The sequence below is a fragment of the Tachypleus tridentatus genome, chromosome 13, assembly GCF_004210375.1.
Source record: "Tachypleus tridentatus isolate NWPU-2018 chromosome 13, ASM421037v1, whole genome shotgun sequence".
NCBI lineage: Eukaryota > Metazoa > Arthropoda > Merostomata > Xiphosura > Limulidae > Tachypleus > Tachypleus tridentatus.
This window is the reverse complement of record NC_134837.1, coordinates 99,610,488-99,636,596: the sequence shown is the minus strand read 5'-3', so window position 1 is coordinate 99,636,596 and position 26,109 is coordinate 99,610,488. Positions and strand designations below refer to the sequence as shown.

At 34.7% G+C, this 26,109-nt stretch overlaps 1 protein-coding gene across 2 annotated transcripts; it reads left to right on the top strand.

Moving 5' to 3' along the window:
- The first annotated feature begins 740 nt into the window (after positions 1-740).
- On the top strand, positions 741-21,260 carry LOC143237814 (uncharacterized). Of its 2 annotated transcripts, none has more exons than XM_076477432.1 (3): positions 741-825; positions 10,935-11,009; positions 18,004-21,260. In XM_076477432.1, exons 2-3 carry the CDS (start codon positions 10,965-10,967, stop codon positions 19,639-19,641), a joined length of 1,683 nt encoding a protein of 560 aa, XP_076333547.1. In that variant the 5' UTR covers positions 741-825; positions 10,935-10,964; the 3' UTR covers positions 19,642-21,260. The 2 variants fall into 2 exon arrangements, with proteins under 2 accessions (XP_076333547.1, XP_076333548.1); XM_076477433.1 differs by lacking the exon at positions 741-825 and adding an exon at positions 2,712-2,863.
- Positions 21,261-26,109: the final 4,849 nt, after the last annotated feature.

Genomic DNA, 26,109 nt, shown 5'->3' with positions numbered 1-26,109 from the left:
CATAATTTTCTAAGTAATGTTGTTCCTTATTACTATGCGTGGGATTATTGTACTAGTTTTATATTTGTTGCATTATTTTGTTTTCAAGTGCTTAATACGCATACATACGTATTTGGGTGTTTCTATTCTTTCGTAGCATAAATGCAAGTACATATAAACTTATAATTTAGTTATTTTGTCCACTTTTCCCTTATTGTTGTATGGGTAAGCATGGATGTAACATAAATTAAAGTGATAGAATCTGTTAAGCTCTTCCATTCGGAATTGCCAGTTGAGTCATTGATAATTATTTTAGGACAGCAGCTAATTAAATGCATTGGCAGCAAGAGGCTCGTGTTCGATTGTTCCGAAACCGACTGTAACTGTATCAAAATGACTGATTACTTTCCTAAGAGTTTAAGTCGAATAGAAAAATACTTTCATACAGCTGTTCCTTTACATATGAAATCTTTGAAACTTGTCAATAAAAGTACCTAATGTTTTAACTGAATCAGAGCAATAATACATTGAAACAAATTAAATGTTGTGGATATATTAGTTTGATAAAAATTTCACTCTAAAGACACTGTAAAAATTACTAAAAATATTTCGAAAAAAAGAAAAAAGAAATTGGCACGAGTCTATAGGAAGTTTGCGCCTTTTCTCGCTCGCCCTACAGGTAAGAAAGTGACAAGGTAGGTAGGTCACACTTCTAGTAAGTATAAAATAAGAGGGTCCTTGAAGCTATTTTCATCTAGACTGTGAACTTGAGAAGCGTGCGCGTACTCTCGGAATCAGAAGGCTAGGATAGCAATTCTTCAGGTGGAGAATACTGTTTGTTAACAGGTGAGACCAATTTATATTTTAACATGGCTGGTATAGTTCAGATAAAATGCAGAAATTTTGTTTTCTAATCATTAATAAAAATGAATAAACTGAACATTTAAACCTAAGTTAGCACTGCAGTATTATTACTTCTTTTGTGATGTTTGGAAAACGAAAGATCAAAGAACAGATACATCACAACCATCCCGATCATTACAGCACCTCTCAGAAAGCAGACTTTCTTTCTTCTGGGGTCACTCTAGTCTTACACTGCTAAATTAAGGACGGCTAGCGCGAAATTCCAAAAAAACCAAACCAATCTTTTAGAGGTAAACTGTTCCCCTTTACTTTTACAAGATTATAAATCTTGTTTAGAAAAAAAACAAAAACATTTCTTTGCAAGGTGTGCTATGAAAACGATGTTTCCGAGATTTAACTGTTTTCAAATATGTTAAATATAATACTTTAAGACTGTCGTAATGTATATTTTTAATGTTGGAATTTTTATGTTAGCTTGAGAGCACATGATGTTAAGGTAGGCCTAGAATGCTTTGAAAGTGCTAAGCTGACGTCAAGTTTTTCTCATATATTCCAAGCGAGATCACAAATGCAAGATAGTTGTAAATTGTGTAGAATGAGTTGAAAGATAGTCAAGGAAGAAGTGTTAGAATTATTTCGAGATGGAGAATTGAATCAGTCTGTGTGCTTTTGTGGGATATTTAGATCTGTGTTTGCTATCGCGCTTATTGAGTTACTTCTTTTAATTAGCTGATTTTATGTTAGTACCAGTATTTTTAGCTAAATTTGAAAATCATTTGTATTTGTTTGTCTGTTTTATTGAATTTCGCACAAAGCTACTCGAGGGCTATCTGTGCTAGCCATCCCTAATTTTGCAGTGTATGACTAGAGGGAAGGCAGCTAGTCATCACCACCCACCGCCAACTCTTGGGCTACTCTTTTACCAACACATAGTGGGATTGACCGTAACATTATAACGCCCCCACGGCTGAAAGGGCGAGCATGTTTGACGCGACGAGGATGCAAACCCGCGACCCTCAGATTACGAGTCGCACGCCTTAACACGCTTGGCCATGCCGGGCCAAATCATTTGTAACATTCGCCAACAACGAACTATGACAATGTATAAATGTTCAAGCTTGTACAGACGTTAACTGAAGAAGTAAAATAATTTATTCTCGTCACGTGAACTATTGTCACCAGAAAATTTAAAGGATTCTGTCCGTGAAAAACAAAGCTACAAAAATAAGACGCATTTCAGTAAAAAATGACACTGAATCTTTGAATTCCAACAGATTTTTGTTTAGACTTGACGGTCGCTACAGAATTAAGTTTGTTGTTTTTCTAATAGTCACTTTTCTCTGTAGTTTTTCTTTAAGAATTCAAAACCTTGATCTTTCAGATTTTATCTTTAAGTCGAATTCTGCCGTTTGCCAAACACATTTATCGCTAGTTTGATGGTCTGAACTGACTCGACTTTGCTAAGAATACTGATAAATTATTTGCTGAACGTTATATTTAAAGAAAAATTGTTTTACCAAACATTTTATTCTGTCCCCCGCTGGTACAGCGGTAAGTCTGAGGATTTACAACCCTAAAATCAGGGGTTTGACTCCCCTCGATGGACTCAGTAGATAGCCCAATGTGGCTTTACTATAAGAAAAAACACACACACACACAACACCCGTTTTATTACATAATGTAAAAAAAATTGCGTAAACAAATTTTGAGTTTGTTTATTTTGATTTCGAATTAACAAACCCAGAAGTACATCTTTCAAATTTTCTTGGATTAAACCATTAGAAAAGGGTTCTGAAATTATGAATGTTACGAATTAACCTTACAAGACGATTTAAGTTTACTTCAGAAACTTTTTCTTAATTTCACTTAGTCCACCTATAAAGTGAGTAAAAGTGTGTTTGTGTTGTTTTTTTTTTATAGCAAAGCCACATCGGGCTATCTGCTCAGCCCACCGAGGGGAATCGAACCCCTGATTTTAGCGTTGTAAATCCGGAGACATACCGCTGTACTAACGGGAGGCGTGAGTAAAAGAAACTGAGAACATTATCTAGAACAAAACCTGCGAACATTCTTATATTAATTTATAAACAATTAAAATAAACATATTACTTTAAAATACATTTTGAGCTTTTCTGTATGTTAAAGAGGTTAATTTAATTTTTTTCTCAGTAACTATTTTAGTAATAAAGAATCAAATTACTCTGAGCGTATGATTGTTTGTTTTTTTTTTTTGTTTTTCGCGCAAAGCTACACGAGGGCTATCTGTGCTAGCCGTCCATAATTTAGTAGTGTAACACTAGAGGTAAGGCAGCTAGTCATCACCACCCACCGCCAACTCTTGGGATACTCCTTTAACAACGAATAGTGGGATTGACAATAACATTATAACGCCCCTACGGCTGAAAAGACAAGCATGTTTGGTGCGACAAGGATTCGAACCCGCGACCCTCAGATTATAAGTTGAACGTTTTAACCCACCCGCGATGTTGGGCCGAGCGTATGTCACACAATTATGTTTTTTTTTATAAATCAATCCGCTTGATAGCTTTTATGTAGATCTTCATATGATTACAGAATATTACTTCTGCAATCAACAATTTTTAGTATGCGTTGTAACAATAGTCATTATTTGTAAATTTATATATTTTCTGTTTGTGTCTACTAGTATATTTCATGTTTCTACACAGTAGTACTATGGTATATTTGAAGGCTTATAACGCAAAACACAAGTTTCGATACCCGTGGTGGACATAACTACATTGTGTAACTTTGTGTTTAATCACATACAATTAATATTTGAAAAAGAAAAAGAAGAAAAGTTACAAAACAGAAGCGCAACTTACTCCCAGTGTAGCTTTGCTACACATACTGTAAGTTATTTATTAACTGGAAGTCTTCGCTCGGTCGAATCTTGCTGAGTTGTGTCACATTAAGGAGGTCGCACTGGGAAGATCAACACAGAGAAAAGACAGTCGGTGTTATTGTTAGGAGGAGAGGTAGGAGGAGACAAATGTCACACAGAACCTCTCACACCCAGTTTTTTTACACATAATTACACGTTTGTATGGCGTATTATTGCCAAAACAAAAGTTCACGTGCATTTTCAAAGGCGTTATATTATGTTCGGAAAAAAATGGTTCGCATAACAAAATCTTGATTAAACAGGTTTTTCGATCAGAGACCGAGCATTAGAACCTGTAAAGGTTTAAAATTAAAGGTCGTTTTTTGTTCTATTATCGACTATGCTTGAGAGATTTAAGACAGTAATCGATGTGTTGTTGGCTTTTTTAAGTCTTAATGACGTCTTTTTCGTAAGATGAGATACGGTCTTGTAGAGAATGACATATATATACCGATTCTGATTATGTTTTTAGCTAACACATTCCAGATGAAATGAATACTGAACTCGCAAAAAATAACAAAATACTAAGAAAAATAACGAGACTGATAGCATGTCTATTGTTACTCTCAGTTGATATTACTACTACTCTGGGGATCATAGGCTAATAAAACAGCTAGATAGACATCATGATGATTATCATGATTTGCTATTGCTGTTACACTGAGGATCGCAAGATAATGAACAGCTAGATTAATAGCTCGGCTGTTATTCCTGAGGATCACGGGTTAACAAACAGGCTAACGAACAGCTAGATTGATGGCATAGCTTTATTCAAATTTAATATTGCTGCTACCTTGATATCACAAGCTAACAAAGAAGTAGACTAACAGCGTGGCTCTTACTTTAGCATAATGTTGCTCCTACTCTAGTGATTGTAAGCTAATAAACAGCTAGACTGATATCATGGCTGATGGTTGTTACCTTTATTTAATATTGTTGATCTCCTTGGAACTACAAGCTAATAAAATAGTTAGATTGATAGATTGGCTGTCACTCTTGACTGGATATTGGTGTACTCTGGTGACTACAAAATAATAGATTGCTAGTCTGGTACCGTGGCTGTTACTCTTGACTGGATGTTGTTGTGGTCTGGTGACCAAAAACCAATAGATTGCTAGCCTGATACCGTGGCTGTTACTTTTGACTGGATATTGTGCTTTGGTGCCCAAAAACCAATAGAGTACTTGCCTGATACCGTGGCTGTTACTTTTGACTGGATATTGTTGTGCTTTGGTGCCCAAAAACCAATAGATTGCTAGCCTGATACCATGGCTGTTACTCTTGACTGGATATTGTTGTGCTTTGGTGCCCAAAAACCAATAGACTGCTAGCCTAATACCGTGGCTGTTACTATTGACTGGATATTGTTGTGCTTTGGTGCCCAAAAACCAATAGATTGCTAGCCTCATACCGTGGCTGAATGGGCAAGCATGTTTGGTGTGACAGGGATTTGAATCTGCGATCCTCAGTGGAGTGCCTTAACCACCTTAACCATGCCAAGCCTTATACAAGATGTTTTAAATAGTTTTTTTGTTAGTATCAGTTAATAAGAGTAAATAATATACTCTTGTTTATATCTTTTTTATTTAAAACTAGCTGGAGTACCCGTTCTCTGGACTGAAGTTATGTAAGTTCATTATTAATGAAAGGTTATCTTAGGACATGAAAGTTCCTTTCCTTATATGCAATTGTAAAAAAAACGCAAAGTCGCACATGAAAATTGCAAAACACAAAATGTGAAACCGTAAAATTTGCATGAATTTCTGTTTGAATCCAACAAACTTTCGTGTTAAATTTGCTGATGATTCATCCACACCATGCGAAGTAGTTATACAGACATAGAAAAACAAGTACTATTGATTTATATAGATCAGTAGATATAAACCAAGAAGAAAATAAAAACTCTTAGTGATTCAATGACAAATATTAAACCTGTACAAGCAATTATTTTAAAAGTAATATATAAATCTAAAATAGTTATGAACTGGTATTGTACTTCATTTTCAATACTAAAATTGGAAACAAGCTATTTATTGTCTAATAGTCACGATGCTAAAGCTCAATAATATTTGATGCAATTAAAAGATAAAACACACACGCACGTTAGCCTAACCTAAGATCTTATATCACTGAGACGACAGACTCATTGCCTCTACACGACAAATACAAAGCCCGGCATTGCCTGGTGGGTTAAGGCGTACGACTCGTAATCTGAGGGTCGCGGGTTCGCATCCTCTTCGCGCCAAACGTGCTCGTCCTTTCAGCCGTGTGGGCGTTATAATGTGACGGTCAATCCTACTATTCCTTGGTAAAAGAGTAGCCCAAGAATTGGCGGTGGGTGGTAATGACTAGCTGCCTTCCCTCTAGTCATACACTGCAAAATTAGGGATGGCTAGCACAGATAGCCCTCGAGTAGCTTTGCGCGAAATTAAAAAACAAACAAACAGACAAATACAATTTGAACCTCGCCATCTGGCGGCTACTTTGACAGAACATACCGCATATTTTATGACGTGTTCTGAAGTTACAAGTGAGAATGTATTCTTTTTTCTTCATTTTGATATGAAAACGTATCGACGGTTAAAAAGAATTTAACATTTGTGTTCTAGTTATGTTTTAGTGCATATTAGTTCGAATAAGTGATCACAGTTAATGGTAAATGCGTTAAGAAATTTCGAATTTGTAATATGAATCCTTGTAATTTCATGGCAATTGAACCCAATGCATAAAATGATATAAAATCCAGGCAATTGAAATTGCAGTAGACCCACTAAGAAACACATTATTCCATACTAGATTTAATATTTTTAATATCTGATTGAAACGTAGAAAATAGTTATAGATTAAAGATATGAATGAAAACACGTAATTCAGAGCAGAACTTGTTAATGCGCAGGATTATGTGCACAGTGAAATATTTAATACAATATACAGCTGATAACTTCCATTGTGACAATACACTTATACACTCTTTAGTTTTCACTACACAGCTGGTAAATACACAATACACTTATACACTCTTTAACTTCAGTTTTTCAAGTATTTAATACAATACACAGCTGGTAAATACCTTGTGACAATACACTTATACACTCTTTAACTTCAGTTTTTCAAGTATTTAATACAATACACAGCTGGTAAATACCTTGTGACAATACACTTATACACTCTTTAACTTCAAATTTTCTTTAATCATGGCTTTCAGAATTAGAAACGTCAGGTGTTTCTTATCAATTTTACCTGTTAGAGTCGCTGTGGTAAAGACATGTTTATTACATTACTTCCTCTACATTTGACTTATTTTTGACGCTCCTCACGTGGCCTAGTTAACGGTAGGTACTATTGACCAGCTTACGTTCCATTTGACTATCATTTCAAAATTAGAAATTACTGATGTTGTTTTGCGCAAAGCAAACAAGTTATCTTTGTCAAACATTTCAAAACTGTCTGCTTTTGTCATTGCGGTTAGCTTAATTATTATTCTTTTCCAGAGTGAATCATCTACGCCTAGTCTGTGTATTAAGTAACTAAAGACAGTGAACTAACACTCACTAAATTTTAAAGTTTTCTAGTATGCTTTTCGACGCAAGAGTTCTGAATACTAGATACAATTTGTTTGTGGAATACTTGCACGAATGAAATAGTGGTAGTGGCAAAATTGTTATGTTTGAAAACTATATTTTGAGCTGCAAAGGCTAAACACTGCAATACATGCCAGTCTGTTGCATTTTACCGAATATTACAAGTTATTTTTATTTTATAGTAAGGTTCAAGTTTCATTTGTTAATGATTTAAAAGAAAAAGTTGGAAAGTATGAAACTCCAAAAGTATTGGCAAACTATACTCGTGGCTTTTGACGACATATTTATCGAAAATTTCTCAACTCTTATTTCATCTACGATAAAGATGTTTCTGCTTTTCTTTCATCTGACTCTTTCTAAATGTTTGTGAAAATGTTACTGTATCCTAGGCTCGGCAAGACCAGATGGTTAGAGCGCTTGACGCATAATCTAAGGATCGCAGGTTCGAATCCCTATCACACCAAACATGTTACCCTTTCAGCAATATAATGTGACAATCAATCCCACTATTCATTGGTTAAAGAGTATCAGATGAGTTGGCAGTGGGTGGTGATGACTAGATGCTCTCCCTCTTACACTTTTAAATTAGGGACAGCTGACGTGCAGCTTTGCGCAAAAATTCAAAACAAACCAACAGTCTCTGCATTTTAAATCATACGTTTTAAACTGATGTCTATTACTACATTTAACTTGTTACTTTTCTCTCAATGGCTCAGATACCAGTCTCTTGACTTAGGGCGCTGAAAACAAGTTTTTGATAACCATGATGGGCACAGCCCAAATATTCCATTCAGTTGCTGTTTACTTCATGAGAAACAAACTTCATACATTTAATTTAAACTGTTTCACTTCCTACTTTTGTAACTTTGTGCATTTGACGTTCCACACTTCTTGCTGTGGGCTCACTTTAGTGAAAATGTTCTATTTCAATCCAACGTCTTATGGTGTTAGTGTAGCTAGAACAAATAATATATTTAATTTAATTCGCGTTTTACTAATTATACTGCCCCCCTTCAGTGGCACAGCGGTATGTCTGCGGGCTTATACCGCTAGAAGATGGGTTTCGATACCCGTGGTGGGCAGAACACACATAGCCATCCGTGTATCTTTTTGCTTAATACAAAAAATAACAAACAACAACTACTAATTGTACTAAATAAAAATTATACAATATTAGTTTGAGTAAATGAACTACTTGAGATAATTAAAAGCTCAGGCCAATTAAGACTCATTCTGTTTCTGTAAATTGTAGAAAGATAACCACATGTGCCTAATAACAGTCAGAGTCAAACTCTCTTTGTTAACCTAAAGATGACCTAAGAATATCAAAACGTTGTTCTGTATTTTATTTTAATTAAAGTTTTAGTAACCAGTCGCCTTTAGAATACATTTTTAACTTCAAGTGGGTTTCTCGTCATCATGAATGACTACTGACCACTTGAGTTCTGGTTCCTACCCGGATACTATATAGTAATTAACGTCCTATACCTATTTGAGCTTAGATATTTTTCCGTATATTGTAATTCTAATATTTTGGGGGCTGTAGTATAAATTTAGGCCACCCAGCTGACTCATTGGTAAGAATAAGGCTTACAATGCTAAACCCTGGGGTTCGGTTCAGACAATAGTTCGTCTTCAGCCCAATGTATACGTGTTTATTTTATTCTATTGGCAACATTACACTGTCGAATGGCCAGAAATTCGTTGTGAATCAAATACATAGTTATGAATCGTCAACGGCGTTCGTACTCATGATTATACAGTTTTACCCGACACCGTAATTTCCATTGTAACAAGTACCTACGAAAGACAGCAACTTCAGTCTAAACTATGTGTTCTGACAGGCTTTTCAAATGCTATACATTATACGTGAACGTTAACTTTCATGACCACGGGTAAGTGAGTTGATTGCAATTAGGGGTGCACAGTAGGGGACTTCACAGATATTAAGGGGAAATTGATATAATCTTTTACGGAAGTGGATGTAGATGTATGACTTGATATCCCCCCCCCTTGATAGAGTTTTTCTTTACTTGCATCCTGGAGATTTTCATCTCGTGTAGCTGATGTTAATACGTTCCTCTGATAGTTACTAGAGTTCGCTTTTATTTTATTGTGCAATTGTGAAGGTCAAACTTCCCATTATATAACAAAAATTTGGCAAGAATGAATCGAGATCAGTAGCAAACAATTCGTTTCTTGTTACATTTGTCCAACTGCTCCTAGACTCTAATATCAAAGTATATTTCTAACTACCACGTACGGACGATATTGTGTGCAATTTTCTGTAGTTTTTTTTTATTCATCAGTGTGAGGGTAGCTGTTTGTGCACTCTGCATTCTACTTTATCCTGTGCATAGTTAATGTGCAACTTGAGAACAATCGCTTTCTGGACATGATTTGAGTGTTCCTGGATAACCAGTCCACGAGCTTTGGTAAATGGTACATTAGACACGTGGGTGAGTGTAGTGATGGTGGGATACTGTTTAAATACGTTGTTTTTTATGAGCATGTTAACCTTCTCTTGCTGTCGCTGTTCATTATCTTATACTTTATCGTCCATAAAATTAGTGTTATGCAGCTTTTGTATATCTTTACTCTTTTACTATACGACTATCATTCCTTATAAACGACTGTCACATAAGTTTATCGTGGCAGCATTGATATGTCAAAAGGTAGATAATTTGCCCTGAAACTAATATATGAAAGCCATGACTCTTAGCAGCTAGTTTTCCAGTTATGGTTATAAATATAGCTAAATTATCTATTAATGAAATAAATCATATTCATTAATAGCATCGCTAATTTAAAAAAAAACAAAGACAAAAATAATTGAAATCAAACGATAAAGAAATAGAAACGAAATGAAATTTTGATTATTCAGCAGACATGATGTCAACAGTAAAATATATTGATATTTTATTAACTCTATTATTACTGTGAAATAGGTATCGAAACCTACTTTTCAGCGCTGTGAGTCCGCAGACATACCACCGTGCCACTGAGGAGGGGGGGGGTGTCATACTTTCCTATTCTTCTTGGAAATTCTTTTTTAAAAAAATGTTTGGCTCTATTTTTACATATGTTGAAATAGTCCTACAAATTTGTGGTAATTTCTAACTAAAAAGTAAAACAGAACTATTGTCACACTGGAGAGAACAGTTTTTTTTCTGGAAAAAGATTATAAGTTTCCTAACAATGGCCTTGTAATTAATCAAACAAAAAGGTTGCTTTTCTGTTATCAGAATTGTTTTGTTAGTACTCTGTGTACATAAAGCAAAAGTTTTATTAACTCAGACACCTTTACCTTTAAATTTTCAACGAAATGTGAAAATAAGCCTTACAATATTTATGGCTACCACTGTGTTACGGTAGCTAATATATATAATAACTTATTAAATGTGACTAGTAAAAATGTTAACTAATAGTAGCAACGATTTAAGAATATTCAGATCTTCCTTGTTCAAAGTGATTTGTCTTCAAATTTTTTTTTCAACTTTATACCAAACAAAACATTAGTTCTTTTCTTTCTTAACTAGCATTACCTGTAATTACATTTTTTTAGATTAGAGATTTAAAATATATGTTCTTTTTTTTTCTTCTATTAGAAACCGTGTGCACGGATTCTTCTGGCAAGCATGACTGCGATGAAAATTTTAATAGCAACAATATTTATCGTTGGAGTAAGTCTTTCTAATAAATATATATTTCGGTTCTCTTTCTGTTTCGGTTAAAACGTTTGAACAGCATTCAGTGAAAGTTAAAACTAAAACAAATTTATAACAACCGAATCTACTGTATTACTGTTTATGTGTTTCGTGACAACGAGAAACCCACTTGAAGTAAAAATGTATTCTTAAGATGGCTGGTATGGGTATTAGTACTTTAATTAAAATAAAGTACTAAACAACGTTTCACTAATTACCATTGCAGCCATCTTGAGAATACGTGTTTATGTGTTTGTTTCTTTTAAAGCAAAGACATATTAGGCTATCTGCTGTGGTCACAATGAGGAATCAAACCTTGAATTTTAGCAGTGTCTGTAAACTTATCGCTGTCCCACCGAGAGATGTTGCTATTTACATAAAGTCAATTTAAATGGTTAAAGACAGGAGACCCAAGACTATTCAGAGTTGTTTTGGGATTTTCCCACCGTTTTTTATCCTTTTATAACTCATAGATTAAGAAACATACAGGTAAGGTTAGGGAAATGTTTATCACCATTTACTTGTGAAATAATCTTGGAGAAAAAATGTATACAACAACTCTCTAGTAGGAGTATCTTAACCACTATTCGAGGTTGTTGTATACAGAGGCAATTTTTTTTAATTGCAAGATTATTGTTACAAGTGATTGGCATAACAATCTACCTCCATTGACGTCTCCCAATTGTAGTTTTCTAATCAAAAGAAGGTACCACTCTTTGAGTGAGAGTTTTTTACTATCATCTTCGTGCTGAGGTTAAATTCGACAAGCTCAAACTTTGAAATCTATGAATGTTGACTCATTTGTCTTCGAATATCCAGTTGTCTGCGAGAGTATCACAGTTGTATTTCGTATTTCTCTATCCAGAACACCAAAATAGGAGGCCCTCAGGTCGCCGCCTGTAATGGTTGGATAATCTAAGCAGATATGTTTGTTACTCATAAACTCGCCCACTTGTCACACGTTCTTGGACTACTCTTCACCAACGGACACTGCGAATGACGCCCCCATTACTGAAAGACGTGGCCCGGCATGGCCGAGCGCGTTAAGGCGTGCGCTCGTAATCTGAGGGTCGCGGGTTCGCATCCGAGTTACGCGCAAAAAAAAGCTCGCTCTCCCAGCCGTGGGGGCGTTATAATGTTCGGTCAATCCCACTTTTCGTTGGTAAAAGAGTAGCCCAAGAGTTAGCGGTGGGTGGTGATGACTAGCTGCCTTCCCTCTAGTCTTACACTGCAAAATTAGGGACGGCTAGCACAGATAGCCCTCGAGTAGCTTTGTGCGAAAATTCAAAACAAGATACTGAAAGGCGAGCATGTTTGTCGACAGGTTGCGATCCCACGACCAGCAGATTGTGAGTTGAGTGTCTTAATTACCAGGCCATCATCGAACTAACTAGACTAATCTGGAGAGAGAAACATGCTATTACTAGTTGTCACATGACATCGTTACACAACTGACACTTACAATCTTCACTTTCGGATGCGACAGACACTAAAGACACTCAACATACTAAATAAACTGTATTTTGAGGTAAGCAGATCCTAATGGTTGTTTTGTGTTGAGTGAGACAAAGTTTCTCAATATAAAAGGATCGCAGTATACACAGCGCAGATAGATCAGCGCGTGGCTTTGAAGTAAACAAACCAAATCTTATATGTTGATGAATATTACTTACTGTTACAATGTTTTGGTTTCGTTCTGGTTTGTTTTTTTCTTTTCAAGAAAGTACACAAAACTTATGCCAGTTGACGCTACGATTTGGTTTGAATTTCACGCAAAACTACACGAGGGCTATCTGCGTTAGTTGTCCCTAATTTAACAGTGTAAGATTAGAGGGAAGGTAGCTAGTCATCACCACCACCAACGAATAGTGAGATTGATCATAACATTATAACGTCCCCACGGCTGAAAGGGCGAGCATGTTTGGTGCGACGGGGATTCGAACCCGCAACCCTCAAATTACGAGTTTGTTTTTTTCAAAATAGATTGATTTATATGTATATCACCATGTCTAAGATAATTTATTGAAATTTTCTTTTTGGTAAAGTCTGTTTAAAACTACATTTTAAGCTATAAAATGATACATAATTGAAACTTTCAAACAATAGTTGGCAAATGTGTTCGATTTTTAGCTTTTTTTCAAAATATATTATTAGAATTTGTTTTTTATTACAAGTACAAACGATTTGAGAGCCAGAAAAAACCTTTATTTTACTAACATTTCGGTCTATGCCTTCTTGATAAAGCATTTTGATATTTTTGTTGTTGTTTCTTCATAACAAAGCTGCACAACGTGATAACCGCACTGAATGCACCGCAGACGTCCGATAATTTGAATAAACTTAATAAAGAAACAAAATTCTGTCCATTTCAAAAACCAATGAAGAAGTATTTCACCAGAAGCCTGCTTCTACACTGTACATGCTGGTGAAAAATTTATCATTTAGATGTAGAATTAACCCAATAAAAACAAGTTGATTCAGCATATATTAATCTTTATATATTCCCAGCGGGTGAGAGTTAATTACGTTTTCGAAAGACAACTTCAGAAAGAATTGTGAGTTTTTGTTTCTAAAAATGTAACAAACCTCTCTAGAATTCTTAAAGTGAGACTTTGAAAGCTAACTGACCAGCAAGAGTACAAAGACTTAATAGAGTAATCTGGTGGGTTTAAACCCCCAACTCGTAAACAGATGTATTTTTAGTTTCAGAAAATAGATGACGCTACACTCAATTAGGTATTTAACTCAATAATATTTGAAATGATTCAATGTTATGACATGTAATTCTCTAACCCTTATATTAAAAAAACATGGGTAAAAACTGTGATAAAGTTTTCAAATACGAAAAACAGTTTAGTTGATATTTTTAGAATGTCAACTTTATGGTCTGTCTAATAAAAAACAAAATCATTTCTAATAGCTCTAATATTACTTACATTAGAGCTCGACTCGCAATCTGCAAGACCAAGTTCGAATCCGAACATAATTACCCTTTTAGGCATAAGTGTGCATTGTAATGTGGCACTCGATCCTAGTATTTGATTAGAGTAGCCCAAGAGTTGGCAATGGATGGTATTGACTACCTGCCTTTCATATAGTCTACCGTTTCCAGATTAAGAACGGATGGCAGAAATAATTTTAAACTAGCTTCGCTCGAAAATCAACAAACAAACACCCATATTATAACAAACAAGTCTGAATTGAAATATTTTCAAGTAGGAAATGCTTCTTTAAGTGACGTATCAGTTCGGGGGTAACAAGATCCCAGTAGTTCCTTCTAAATGCTCCTTTTTTTCTATTATAGCGCATTTCCTGAGAAGGGTCCCTTTGATACCGTGTCTATAATTAAGAACGATGACGTCATATTTGAAGAGTTTTATTTTCAATACATTTTTCAATCAGCGGTGTTTTTCTTCATTTAAATACTTAACACATGGATATAGATTCTTAATTTTTGACGTTTAAGTGAGACGCAAAGAACATAAGTAACACCACTTGTGACAAACTTTCAAAATAAGATGCAACCAATTACAGAAATATAATGAATAAAGACCCATTAAGTAACAACTTTCTTAAATGATTAAGTAGATTTGTCCAACAGCTTCGTATTCTGTTTTATACAATTTATTTGTGTTTGTGTCTAACATTGGTATCGAAGCCTGGTTTTTAGCATCATAAGCTTTTCGACTTACCTTCGAACTACTGGGGACACTTTAAAGGAGCATGTCTTTTTTTTTAATATTCACAATACCACTAGACATACATTCCACTTTTTTGATGAAGGTTTTATTTTCACTTGATTTAATAGTTCGTTCGTGTGATAAATTGTGCATTCACATCTTCTTGGAAAGTTTTAATTAACGAGATATCTTTCAAAGTCCTCGAAAACAGTTAAATTCCTTTTCACAGCTTTTAAGGAACATGCGAAGGTGAGGCTAAACAGATATAAAAAGTCCAAGAATTAAATGTAACCTATATGGTCTTCTATGGATATTGGGTCTTACATGGCCAGGTGGTTAGAACGCTTGACTCGCAATATGAGGGTCACCGGTTTGAGACCTCATTCCACCAAACATGTTCGCCCTTTCAGCTGTTACAATGTGACAGTCAATCCTACTATTCATTGATAAAAGAGTAGCCTAAGAGCTAGTGGTGAATTGCTGCTTTTCTCTAGTCTTTTACTGGTTAATAAAGGACGGTTAGCGCAGATGGACCTAACGTAGCTCTGCGCGAAATTCGAAACCAACCAACCTGTCGATATTCCTCGTCACTAAATGGGTAGATCTGAAAATCATGTTCAAATAAAGATGCTGTACATAGCTGCTATAAACGAGTAATTTCTTGTTTTTACTTAGTACACTGTATTGTGTATGTGTGTGTTTTCTTATAGCAAAGCCACATCGGGCTGTCTACTGAGCCCACCGAGGGGAATCGAATCCCTGATTATAGAGTTGTAAATCTGTAGACTTACCACTGTACTGGTGTGGGGCTACACTGTATTTCTCTATTTGAGAATTTATCGCCAACCGAGAAAAAACTTTGGGAAAATTTAGTTTGTTTATTAAGAACAAAACGTGTGGTAGTTAAATTTAATACAAGTATTAAAATCCACCAGGAAAGCACGTCTCTGTGTAAATAACACTAGAGTTAAGACTGTATATATATGTGTATGTGTGTGTTTAGCAGTTCTTGTTGTTTCTTTTAGAGGTGGCAGAGTGTTTAGAAAGCTGGCTCTGTAAATCCAAGTGTTCATGGTTTGCTTCTCATTGGCTCAAAATCGTGCACGATATTATATGATCGGGGGTAAGCTATAACAGTGTCAGTCAAATCTTACTATTTAAATAATGGTTTATCCAAATAGTTGGCGGTAAATGCTGTTGACTAGCTGCCTTGCTTGTAGTTCATAGAGATTCATAGTTCATAGTTCATTCAAAATGGACGGCTGTACGCAAATAACTTGTATATAGCTTTGCATGAAAATTTTAAAACAAAGAAACAAAATTTTAGAGTATTTTATTGACCAAAAAATTGTCAAGTATATTCAAATGAATTAATGAAAACAATTTAAAAAATTAACTTTCGTAAAATTTCATTCACGTTTTGTTGAATTACTTTTGTGTCACAGAAAATGGTGACTTTAACGAATGTTATTACACAATATTTTTTCCACACAATGATAATGGTTCGAGTAATATTTCATACGTTTTGAGAACACTTCGTTTCTACTGTTTTAACTTACTGAGCACTCAAGATTTTACAGAATATTTTAGTAGGAAATATACACTCACAAAACCCACTGCGTGTTGTGTTTGTTTGTTTTAGAGCAAAGCCATAATAAGAAATCGAAATCCGGATTTTAGTGTTATAAGCTTGTAAATCTACCCCTGTTCCACCGGAAAACAAATCGATGTGAAACAATAAGAAAAATAGCATATTAATAACACACGAATTACTACAGGAGTCAATATACTATAGCATGAACAAATATTTATTTATAGGTAATAAAGGGTCCCATCGTGAAATAGGGGTAAGCTAAAAGACTTACATCACTAAACTCTGGAGACTGATTCCTGCAATGGAGAAAGTTCATCCTGTAGCTTTGCTAAAAACGTTAACAAACTTAAAAATGGACAATTCGGCATCTTGAGCATAAATATTAAATCACATTACATAAGTGAAATAAAATGTTTCCCATAATGAACTTTTAATGAACTTAATAATTCTGTGCTGCTGAATTTTCTTTTAATAAAAAATTATGAACATAACTCACTAGAAATCCATAGCTTAACTTTGCTATGTTTGGTAATATGTGAGTGTTTGAACTAAAGGGTGTTATAAAAGCAAACCTCTAGCACTGTGTGGATGGATGGACAAATAACAGAAAAGAGGTGTTAACTGTTTACCTGCGGAGATGCTGGAAAAGGTTCTCCTTGGAACGTTTCAGAACCACTCTTCCTGCTCAACCGCTTTCTTCATTCAAGAGAAAAGTTTGTTAAAATCGCACGAGGTAAGCTGACCCTGACCCGATATTTCTGAGTGGTCGAACGAGGACGTTGCACCTGCCGTGACAGATACTAGTTGCAATACACATATCACGCTTTAGGGTGTTATGCATTTATACGTACTGTGTTTCAGTCTTGTATTTATATGCCCGTTTATTTCCTGGTGTTTAGAGTGTTTAACAGCTTTACTATTTGCTACAAAACCTGATGTTGAACAATATGTGATAATTAATTTGCAAGGTTTGATACTTCTGAACAAAAAAATAAAAAAGCATGTTAACCACTTCACCGAATGGTTTGGTTGTGTAAATCTTAATTTCATTTCAGAGAAAATATTCACTATTTCCTAGAACAAAGATTATTGACAGCCTTCCAATAAATTCAAAAAGTGATTATTTAGTGATATTTTGAACCATACGTTAATTTTTTAAAACTTATTTCTAAGAAAGACATTTGTACTAATTGAAATGGGTTTGGGCTGACCAGATGGGTAGGGCTTCCGATTCGAAATATGCAGGTCGCGGATCCGAATTTACCTCCCACAAAACATTCTCACCCTTTCAAACATGGGGGCATTATAATATTACGTTAAATTCCACTATTCGTTGGTAAAAGAGTAGGCAAGAGGTGGCAATAGGTGGTGGTGATTAGCTGCTTTCCCTTAGTCTTTCACTTCTAAAATATGAACAGCTAGATCAGATAGCCTTTATGTAGCTATACTCGAAATTCAAAATAAATCAACTAATTGAAAGACTGAAAAAGTTGTTTATGATTTAAAGTAAACATTGGAGTCGTTCATCCTTTAACTCGTGCGTTATGATACATGGAAAGTGGATGCCACGTTCTTTACCTGTTTGTAGCAATAAAATATTAAAGCCTTAGTCGTATGAAAACGTTTTTATTCTTAGGTTTGAACAGTGTCGTAAGAGGAAAGTCTAGTTCAATTGTTTTTGTTTATTTTCGAGCAGGTGACGATAGCAGCAGAAGAGTCAAGAAAAAAAAGTACTTCAGAAACGACAGTTCATGGATCAGAAAATGTGCCCAATGGTAATTTAGAGGCAGTAGAGAGTCAAAAACATCACCAGCTTCAACCACCACCACCTCCACTTCCTTTAAGATCTGTAATCCATTCTCCACATAATAATCCTATTCCTCTTCCATTTCCTATTCCTGATCAAGTTTCCCAGATCATTCTTCATGGAAGCTCCCAGAGTGGTGGGTATGGAGGTGGACAACAAGTTGGAAGTCATATCCAGGATGTAAACCATCCCATCGAGGCTCAATTACAAATCACCAGAGGTCATGAAAACACTGTCATACAACCACCACAACCAGTGTACCCTGGATCTTATGAACTGGACGTTTTATCAGGTACTGCTAATTTTCCTGGCTTTCCCAAACTTCCTGGATCTAATCCCTGGCCATTACCCCAGCCGGAAATGCCAAATATTGTGCATCTTGATGTCAAATGTGAGAAAAACCTTATGAAAGTAGCCATAGATTTTGACAAACCTTTTCATGGTATTATTTTTAGCAAAGGTCATTACAACTATGGTAATTGTGTATACCTGCCAGTCGGATCTGGACGCAAAAGTGTCTTCTTTCACATTTCTATTAACAGCTGTGGTACTTCTGGAAACGCACAAAATGGCTTATATGGCTATGGTGAACCTAGTGGTAGTGGCAGCTTCTTTGAAAATACCATTATCATACAATATGACCCTCAAGTTCAAGAAGTTTGGGATCAAGCCCGTAAGCTGCGTTGCATATGGCATGACCAATACGAAAAAGCAGTTACCTTCCGACCATTTCCTGTAGATATGTTGGATGTGATCCGTGCTGACTTTGCTGGTGACAATGTTGGATGCTGGATGCAGATCCAAGTTGGGAAAGGTCCTTGGGCGAGTGAGGTTGCAGGTATTGTTAAGATCGGGCAAACAATGACAATGGTGCTAGCTATCAAGGATGATGAAAACAAATTTGATATGCTGGTTCGAAATTGTGTCGCTCACGATGGGAAAAGAGCACCCATCGAGTTGGTGGATAGCAGAGGCTGTATTGTCAGGCCTAAGCTGATGAGCAGATTTACCAAAATAAAAAACTTTGGATCTAGTGCCTCTGTGCTATCTTACGCCCATTTTCAGGCCTTTAAGTTTCCAGATTCCATGGATGTACATTTTCAGTGTACTATCCAGATCTGCAGATACGAGTGTCCGGAGCACTGTTTCTATCCAGTGGACGCTAACATCTTTCATGGACAAAAGCCTTTACCGGGTTATTTGCCAGTCGGACGACCTCGTGAGGAGCGAGACGTCAGGTTTGATGAAATGACGGAAGTTGGGCTAAACAAGACGATCCGCGTGATTTCCACTGGTGACCTGGCATTTAATTTAAAAGAAAACGACATAACACCTGTCCACATTACACAGGAGAATGATGAGAGTGCCGTCATTTGTATGTCTACACCTGGCTTTGCTGCTTCACTTGTTGTACTGCTAGCTATATTAGTCATCTCGTCTATTATCTCAGCTTTTCTTTGCCTCCGTCAGCGGTTACAAGATGGCGCTTTCCCATGCCCGTGTAACTTCACAAAAAACAAACATTGAACTTTAAGCTGCTGAAATCGTACAAATATCACAATTTCTATGCTCAATTCAACTTTGTCATCTTCACCTTATTTAATCAAGGGTTTGATAACAAATTTTTAACATCTGGAATTCTTTCTTCAGCACCCGATGAAGATGCCCGAATCTGAGACAAACCCTCTAATCCAAAGAAAATTGCAGTGATATTTTTTGTTGAAACCAGATATTATTAAACAGAAGTATTATGAAAACGGAATTCGGGTAACCAGTAGTGTTATTAAATCAACTATGTCAACCAGTATTTAATGCAAACTAACAACTAACACTATTAAACCAATATTTTCGTAAAAATTAACACGGTTAATACAATATTTTTGTGAAAGTTGACAAAATTCATCGGTATTTTTTTATGTAAACTGGCTTCATTAACCGGTATTTATACAGTGTTTTTCATATGAGTGACTGTTGTTGATTTCGACCAACTGAAAAGTTAAATAATAATAATTTCAAAAATACTTAACACAATGAATGGGATAACTGCACGATCAACTACGTTTATTCAAATGAACCATATTTATAGATCTTTTATCATATGAGCCTTTACAATATTTGTTTGATACTCATTGATAATAAAGATACACACCTTGGATAACCAGCGATTAAAATAAGTCTCTAAGACTTCTTAATATGTGGAGTGTTGTGTCAGGAACAAGTTTTGAACCGCAACCTTCGATAAGTAACTCGATAGTGAATACTATGTTTCAGACGAACCTTAGTGTATTAAAGACATCTAGTTCGTGTTGAAAGTCCGATTCTGAAATTCACGTAGAAATAAGCAGTTTTGAATAATATTCAAAATACGAAATATACTCTGTATAACTACGTTGTCTTTTATGTGGTCGTGTTGCTTTATAATATATTTTAAAATTGTGAAAACGCTGCTATCAAAGTTGTCTTTGTTTTTCACACTGAGATAACACAGTTGCGTTGGTTATGAGTACAGTATTTAAATATCTGAACAATAATCATTTTAAACAGTATCTCCTAGTACAGCGGTATGTCTCCGGATTTACAACGCTAAAATCAATAGTTCGATTCCCGATGTGGCTTTGTTATTAGAAAATCCCCACACACACACTTAAACAGCGATTATAATTTCTGAATAATTTATAATGAAATAGAAATATTCATTTTTGAATAATTATCTTAATTTCCTTCTGAAGAAACTGTAAACTTTCAACATAAAGAATGGTGCTCTTTGTTCAAAAAACTTTAAAAATCTGTCTTTGTTATCAGTTACTATTGATTAATAGAATTATAATTTTCTTGAATTGTTGTTCAATTATTTTCTTGAATCCACCCATAAACATGCAGTAAAATAGATTAATTTCTTGGCTCTATGCTCCCCGTTGGCACAGCGGTATGTCTACGGATTTATAACGCAAAAATCGGCAGTTCGATTCCCCTCAGTGGGCTTAGCAGATAGCCCGATGTGACTTTGCTATAAGAAAACACACGCACGCTTCACAATAATTTCCTTAACTTATGAAAGTAGTTTTCAATAATAACTTTTTACTGACATTTTAATATTACATGATGATTGAAATCAATACAAATCAAATATATTCAGACAAATGTGATTTAAGATACCCGACCATAGTTATCATTCGTGATTGTTTTGAACAGTAAATGGTATTTACTGATTTTCATCTTATTTAATTACGTTTAATTTTGGTTGAAGAACCAGCTTATATACGTAAAGATTTAAAGAAGTACTTGTTTGTATTATTTCAGTAAGTTTCTAAATTTATGCATATACGACTTCCTAAACTTTATGAACTCTAAGCGTTTTTCCATCATCTTTAGTTTTATTACTTTTTTGTATACATTTTTAACTTGGTCGTCATTTGTTAAACCTAACTGAAAAATAACCACCAATGAACGATTAAAAAGAAACTTCCATGAAGTTTGAAAATGGAGGAGATAACCATTACCACCCACTGCCAAATCTTGGGCTACTCTTTTACCAACGAAAAGTGGGATTGACCGTAACATATAACGCCCCCACGGCTGAAAGGGCAAGCATGTTTGGTGCGCCTGGGATTCGAACCCATGACCCTTAAATAACGAATCGAACGCCTAAACCCACCTGGCCATGCCTGGCATGGCGGAAGCAAACCAGTGTAGTTTAACACGATCATTTAACATTATCATTGCACATGTTGATAAAAAATATATTACTCGATCGCTTATAATTTTATTAACATAAATATGTTAAGACTTTTAACATCAAAGTCTTACGCATAAATACTGATATTTATGCCATTCTAAAATCCGATACCTTTGTTTATATTTTTAAAATTTCTTGATGATAAAATTTGTATACCTTTTTTAAAATTTATTAACAAATATAATAACGCAGGTTATCAGGAATCACTAGGGATGTTACATTCCTAATCTCCTCGACACAGAGGTTTAATTCGAAAAAAATTGATTTTTTAAGAGCTTGGTCTTATGTATTTCATGTATATATATATATATATTAGTAATTGTAAATAATGCTAAACAAAAGCGACTAGCATGTACATATCTTCAGAAATATTGTGGTTAATATTAGTTCTACACTTACTTACTTGCCGTTGTTAAAAATAATCATGTGTATTCAAAACATTTTGAATAAACAATATTTCATGACCAGGATTAAGTTCGTGTTGTCACATTCTTCTGTTCGTTTGTTTGTTTGGAATTAGGCACAAAGCTACGTAATGGGCTATCTGTGCTCTGCCCACGGGTATCAAAACCCTGTTTCTAGTGGTGAGAACCCGAAGACATTCCGCTGTGCCACATTCTTCTGATCTTGGCTCTTTAGTTTCATCTGAATGACTCTCTCACCCTCGCAAAAAAACAACAAAAAACACACACACAACACCATATTAAAACGTATTATTAAATTGATAAGTTTCAAACAGGTTATATTATTCATAAATTCGTTGATAGGTACGTTAATAACCCTCGAAATTGAAAATAGAATTTAACTTCGTATGATATATATATACATCCGTTTTAATTTTAACATAGATCCAGTTTCTCTAGGAATGCAATATAAACTAAACGTTTAGAAATAAAAAGCAAAGTTTTACCTCAATGACATTATTTCATAAAACCTTCGGGTTGTGGAATTAAAGTAATCTTAAGTATAGTTAACTAAAACTATTTACTATCCTTCGGGGAAAACGTTACAGCTCTTTGAACTCGAAATCCCTAAACTGGTCATTCTGCTGCATATAAGACTGCTAAGAGGCGAAATATAAAGAAATATCAAACTATAAAGTCGTTATAACGTGCTCTTATTCATAAGGTTGATTTAATCAACTTAAAAGCTTAGTTTTGGGAATAAACGTTGATCTATATATATATATATATAGCAATCTAAATAGAATGTTCAAAGCATATGATAAAAACTATAAACAAACTTTGGTGTGTATGTGGGGATACGTGCGCTATTTATGTACACTGATATTCAAAAGGTAAACACTATACAAGATCTTGACTTTTAATTAGATGTTTCAATTACGCCCACAGAATTCGCCTCAGTAAGTTTTTTATAGTTCCAGTAAGATAGCTCCAAGTTGTGTTACTATGAGGCGGATAGTTCTAAAGTCATTGTTTGAAGTGGAAGATAATATTATCTTCATTAATACTAAATGGCTATCCAGCCGATAAGGGAAGGGGGGGTGTGAACATTGTTTGAGACCGGTAGTTCATATGACATCATAGTTCCAAAAGGTGGCGGCGTCAGAGAGCAGATAGTTCCAAAATGTGTTAACAGAAGGCGAGTGATGAGCTCATCTGTAGTGTCTGAATATGTTTGTCATGAGGTTTGCAAGCAAACCACCAGGAGATCTGAACATGGATATCAAGTTATGTCACAAAGAGCATCACCAGATACCATTGCATTTCAACATGTGATTAAGTCAGATCGGTTACGATTGCTATTACTTCAAAACACGTTATAAAAAGTTCAGGGAGAGAGAGAGAGAGAAAAAAGAGTAATTTGGTCTTATATTATAGAATAAAAAAGACTATACGAGGGCCTCCATGCGTACACATTTTGATATAAAAATCTAAAAGTTACTTTTTCCATTTTAAATTATATAAATATCTCATCACAGCTGATAAATGTCAAACACTTGAAATTAATCTTCATGTTGTTTGCCATCTTTATATTTACGAAGAATTTCTTTAAATATCACTTGTGTTAAGCAAGGTTCTTAAAATTATCGAATGAAAAACTAAAGATCATCAGACAAGTATGAACTGTGGAGAAAGATGTTCGTCTGGTTTTGCTCAGGACCTGTGAAAAAATACTTTAAATCAATACTAGATTCATTTATTATGTTAAAACTGTGTTCCCAGATAACGACAGTTTAGTATCCGAGAATTCAAGTTGTTGTTCTCACCACTGGGTTTGTCTTCTTATATCCCATTACGGTGTACAGTAGAACCTCGAGACAACGGTCACAGTGCCATTAAGGACAGACCTTCTCAGTCTCTCTTATTTTGCACTACATCTAAATCAATGTTTAACCTAGAAAAAACAACAACATGAAATCTACAGATATATTTCATTGTAACATCTCTCGCAACACCGACTCAGTCGATTTGACCAACCACGTGAGCTCTTTGTACTCGTTTACTGTCACTAGCTTTTAATAGAAAATTTGGCAGTTTTTCAGTTAACATTGTAAGTCTTTTGCAGACAAAAAATCGTTATATTTAGTAAAGTATTTTTAATAAACAAATAAAGATGTGTCCACAAATGTGTTGAGTATTTGTTTATAATAGTTCTTGTGCAAAGTGATTTTAATGTTAAGATAAAAATACTTTACTCGATCTCAAAAACCTCAAATTCTCTTTGTGTAATCCCTATAATTTTCTAAATAATTTCAAACATTTGTTTTCTGTAAAACTTTATATTTTATCTATTATTTTCATTACCCTGTTTTTATACCAGGTAGGTCATTTGACTGACCTTGTAAACACAAAAAAATCGAAATAAATGTAAATTACTCTATTTTAGTTCTAGAATGACTAAATTGTAACATCAAACAATATTCGTTTATCCCAAGTAGCTTTAACTTTGTAATATTATACATCTATTTATATTTAAATTTTACTATTTTATTGCTCTTTGTTTGTTTGTTTTGAATTTCGCACAAACCTACACAAAGGTTGTTGTGCTAGTTGTCCGTAATTTAACAGTGATAAGACTAGTTATTACCGCCCACTGCCAACTCTTGGGCTACTCTTTTACCAAAGAATAGTGGGATTGACCGTCACATATAATGCTCCCACGGCTGAATGGGCAAGCATGTTTGGTCGTACGGAGTTCCGAACCAGCGATTCTCAGATTGCAAGTCGAGTGGCCTAACTACCTGGCAATGTCGGACCATTTTCTAGATTTCTGAAATGAACAGAAATTTGATAACCATTTTAGATCTGGTCACTTTGGCGACCGTCCCATATTTTTTATACATGAGAATCAATCCCACTACTGAACATATCATTATTCTACAACTATTACTGCATCAAACTACTAGAGTTATAAGAAAATGTATTTTTTAGATAAGGATTCGTTCAGAAGAAGGGAAAGATGGTGGAAACTCATCCTCCGAAGATGATGATTTTGTCTAATCATAAAATTATAATTAGAGATCCTTTTCAGGATTATCAAATCCTTGGGAAGGAGAATGACACGAATGAAGACTTGGCGTTTTGTAACATTGTCTAAAACGAAAGAAGCGATGAGTAAATTGCCTGAGCGTTAAGATCAAAATTCAGTAACATAAAAGAAACTGTTCAACATCTCGTTAGGCTAAACTTAATTATTATTTTTAGTGAACATAAAATACTTTTGTTATACCGCATGTTTTATTGTGATAAACATCGAACATTACATGTGATCTAGAGATACAACAGTTGTGAACTAAATCATTATTTAATAATAATAATCAATATAACTTACATAAAATAAGTACAGTAACAATTCTAATTGAATAAACAAAACAAATATATAATCTATGTGAATCTTACAAACATTTAACTTTCATGCTTTCATTACAATTGGAAGACATACATAATTATCATTACAAGTTTTATAGCGTGATAAGCTGAACACAATCGTAGTACCTATTTACCCTTTGAGCATATTATTACACTCAATGCATATGATCCAAACAAACATAACTACAGTTTTGAACATTTTCACATTATCAAATATCTAAAGTATTTAAGTTATTAATCGTAAGTAGAGGACTATACTTCAAAACTAAACAAACTGGCTATGTAGTTAACTATCTCATTCACTATATTGCTCCCTGGTTATGCAAACCAATTTATGTTGCAAGAATATCAGAGTAGATATAATTTAGGGCCATATGTGATAGAGTAATATAGAATGATTGACCGTGAATCTTAAAATCCCAGGTT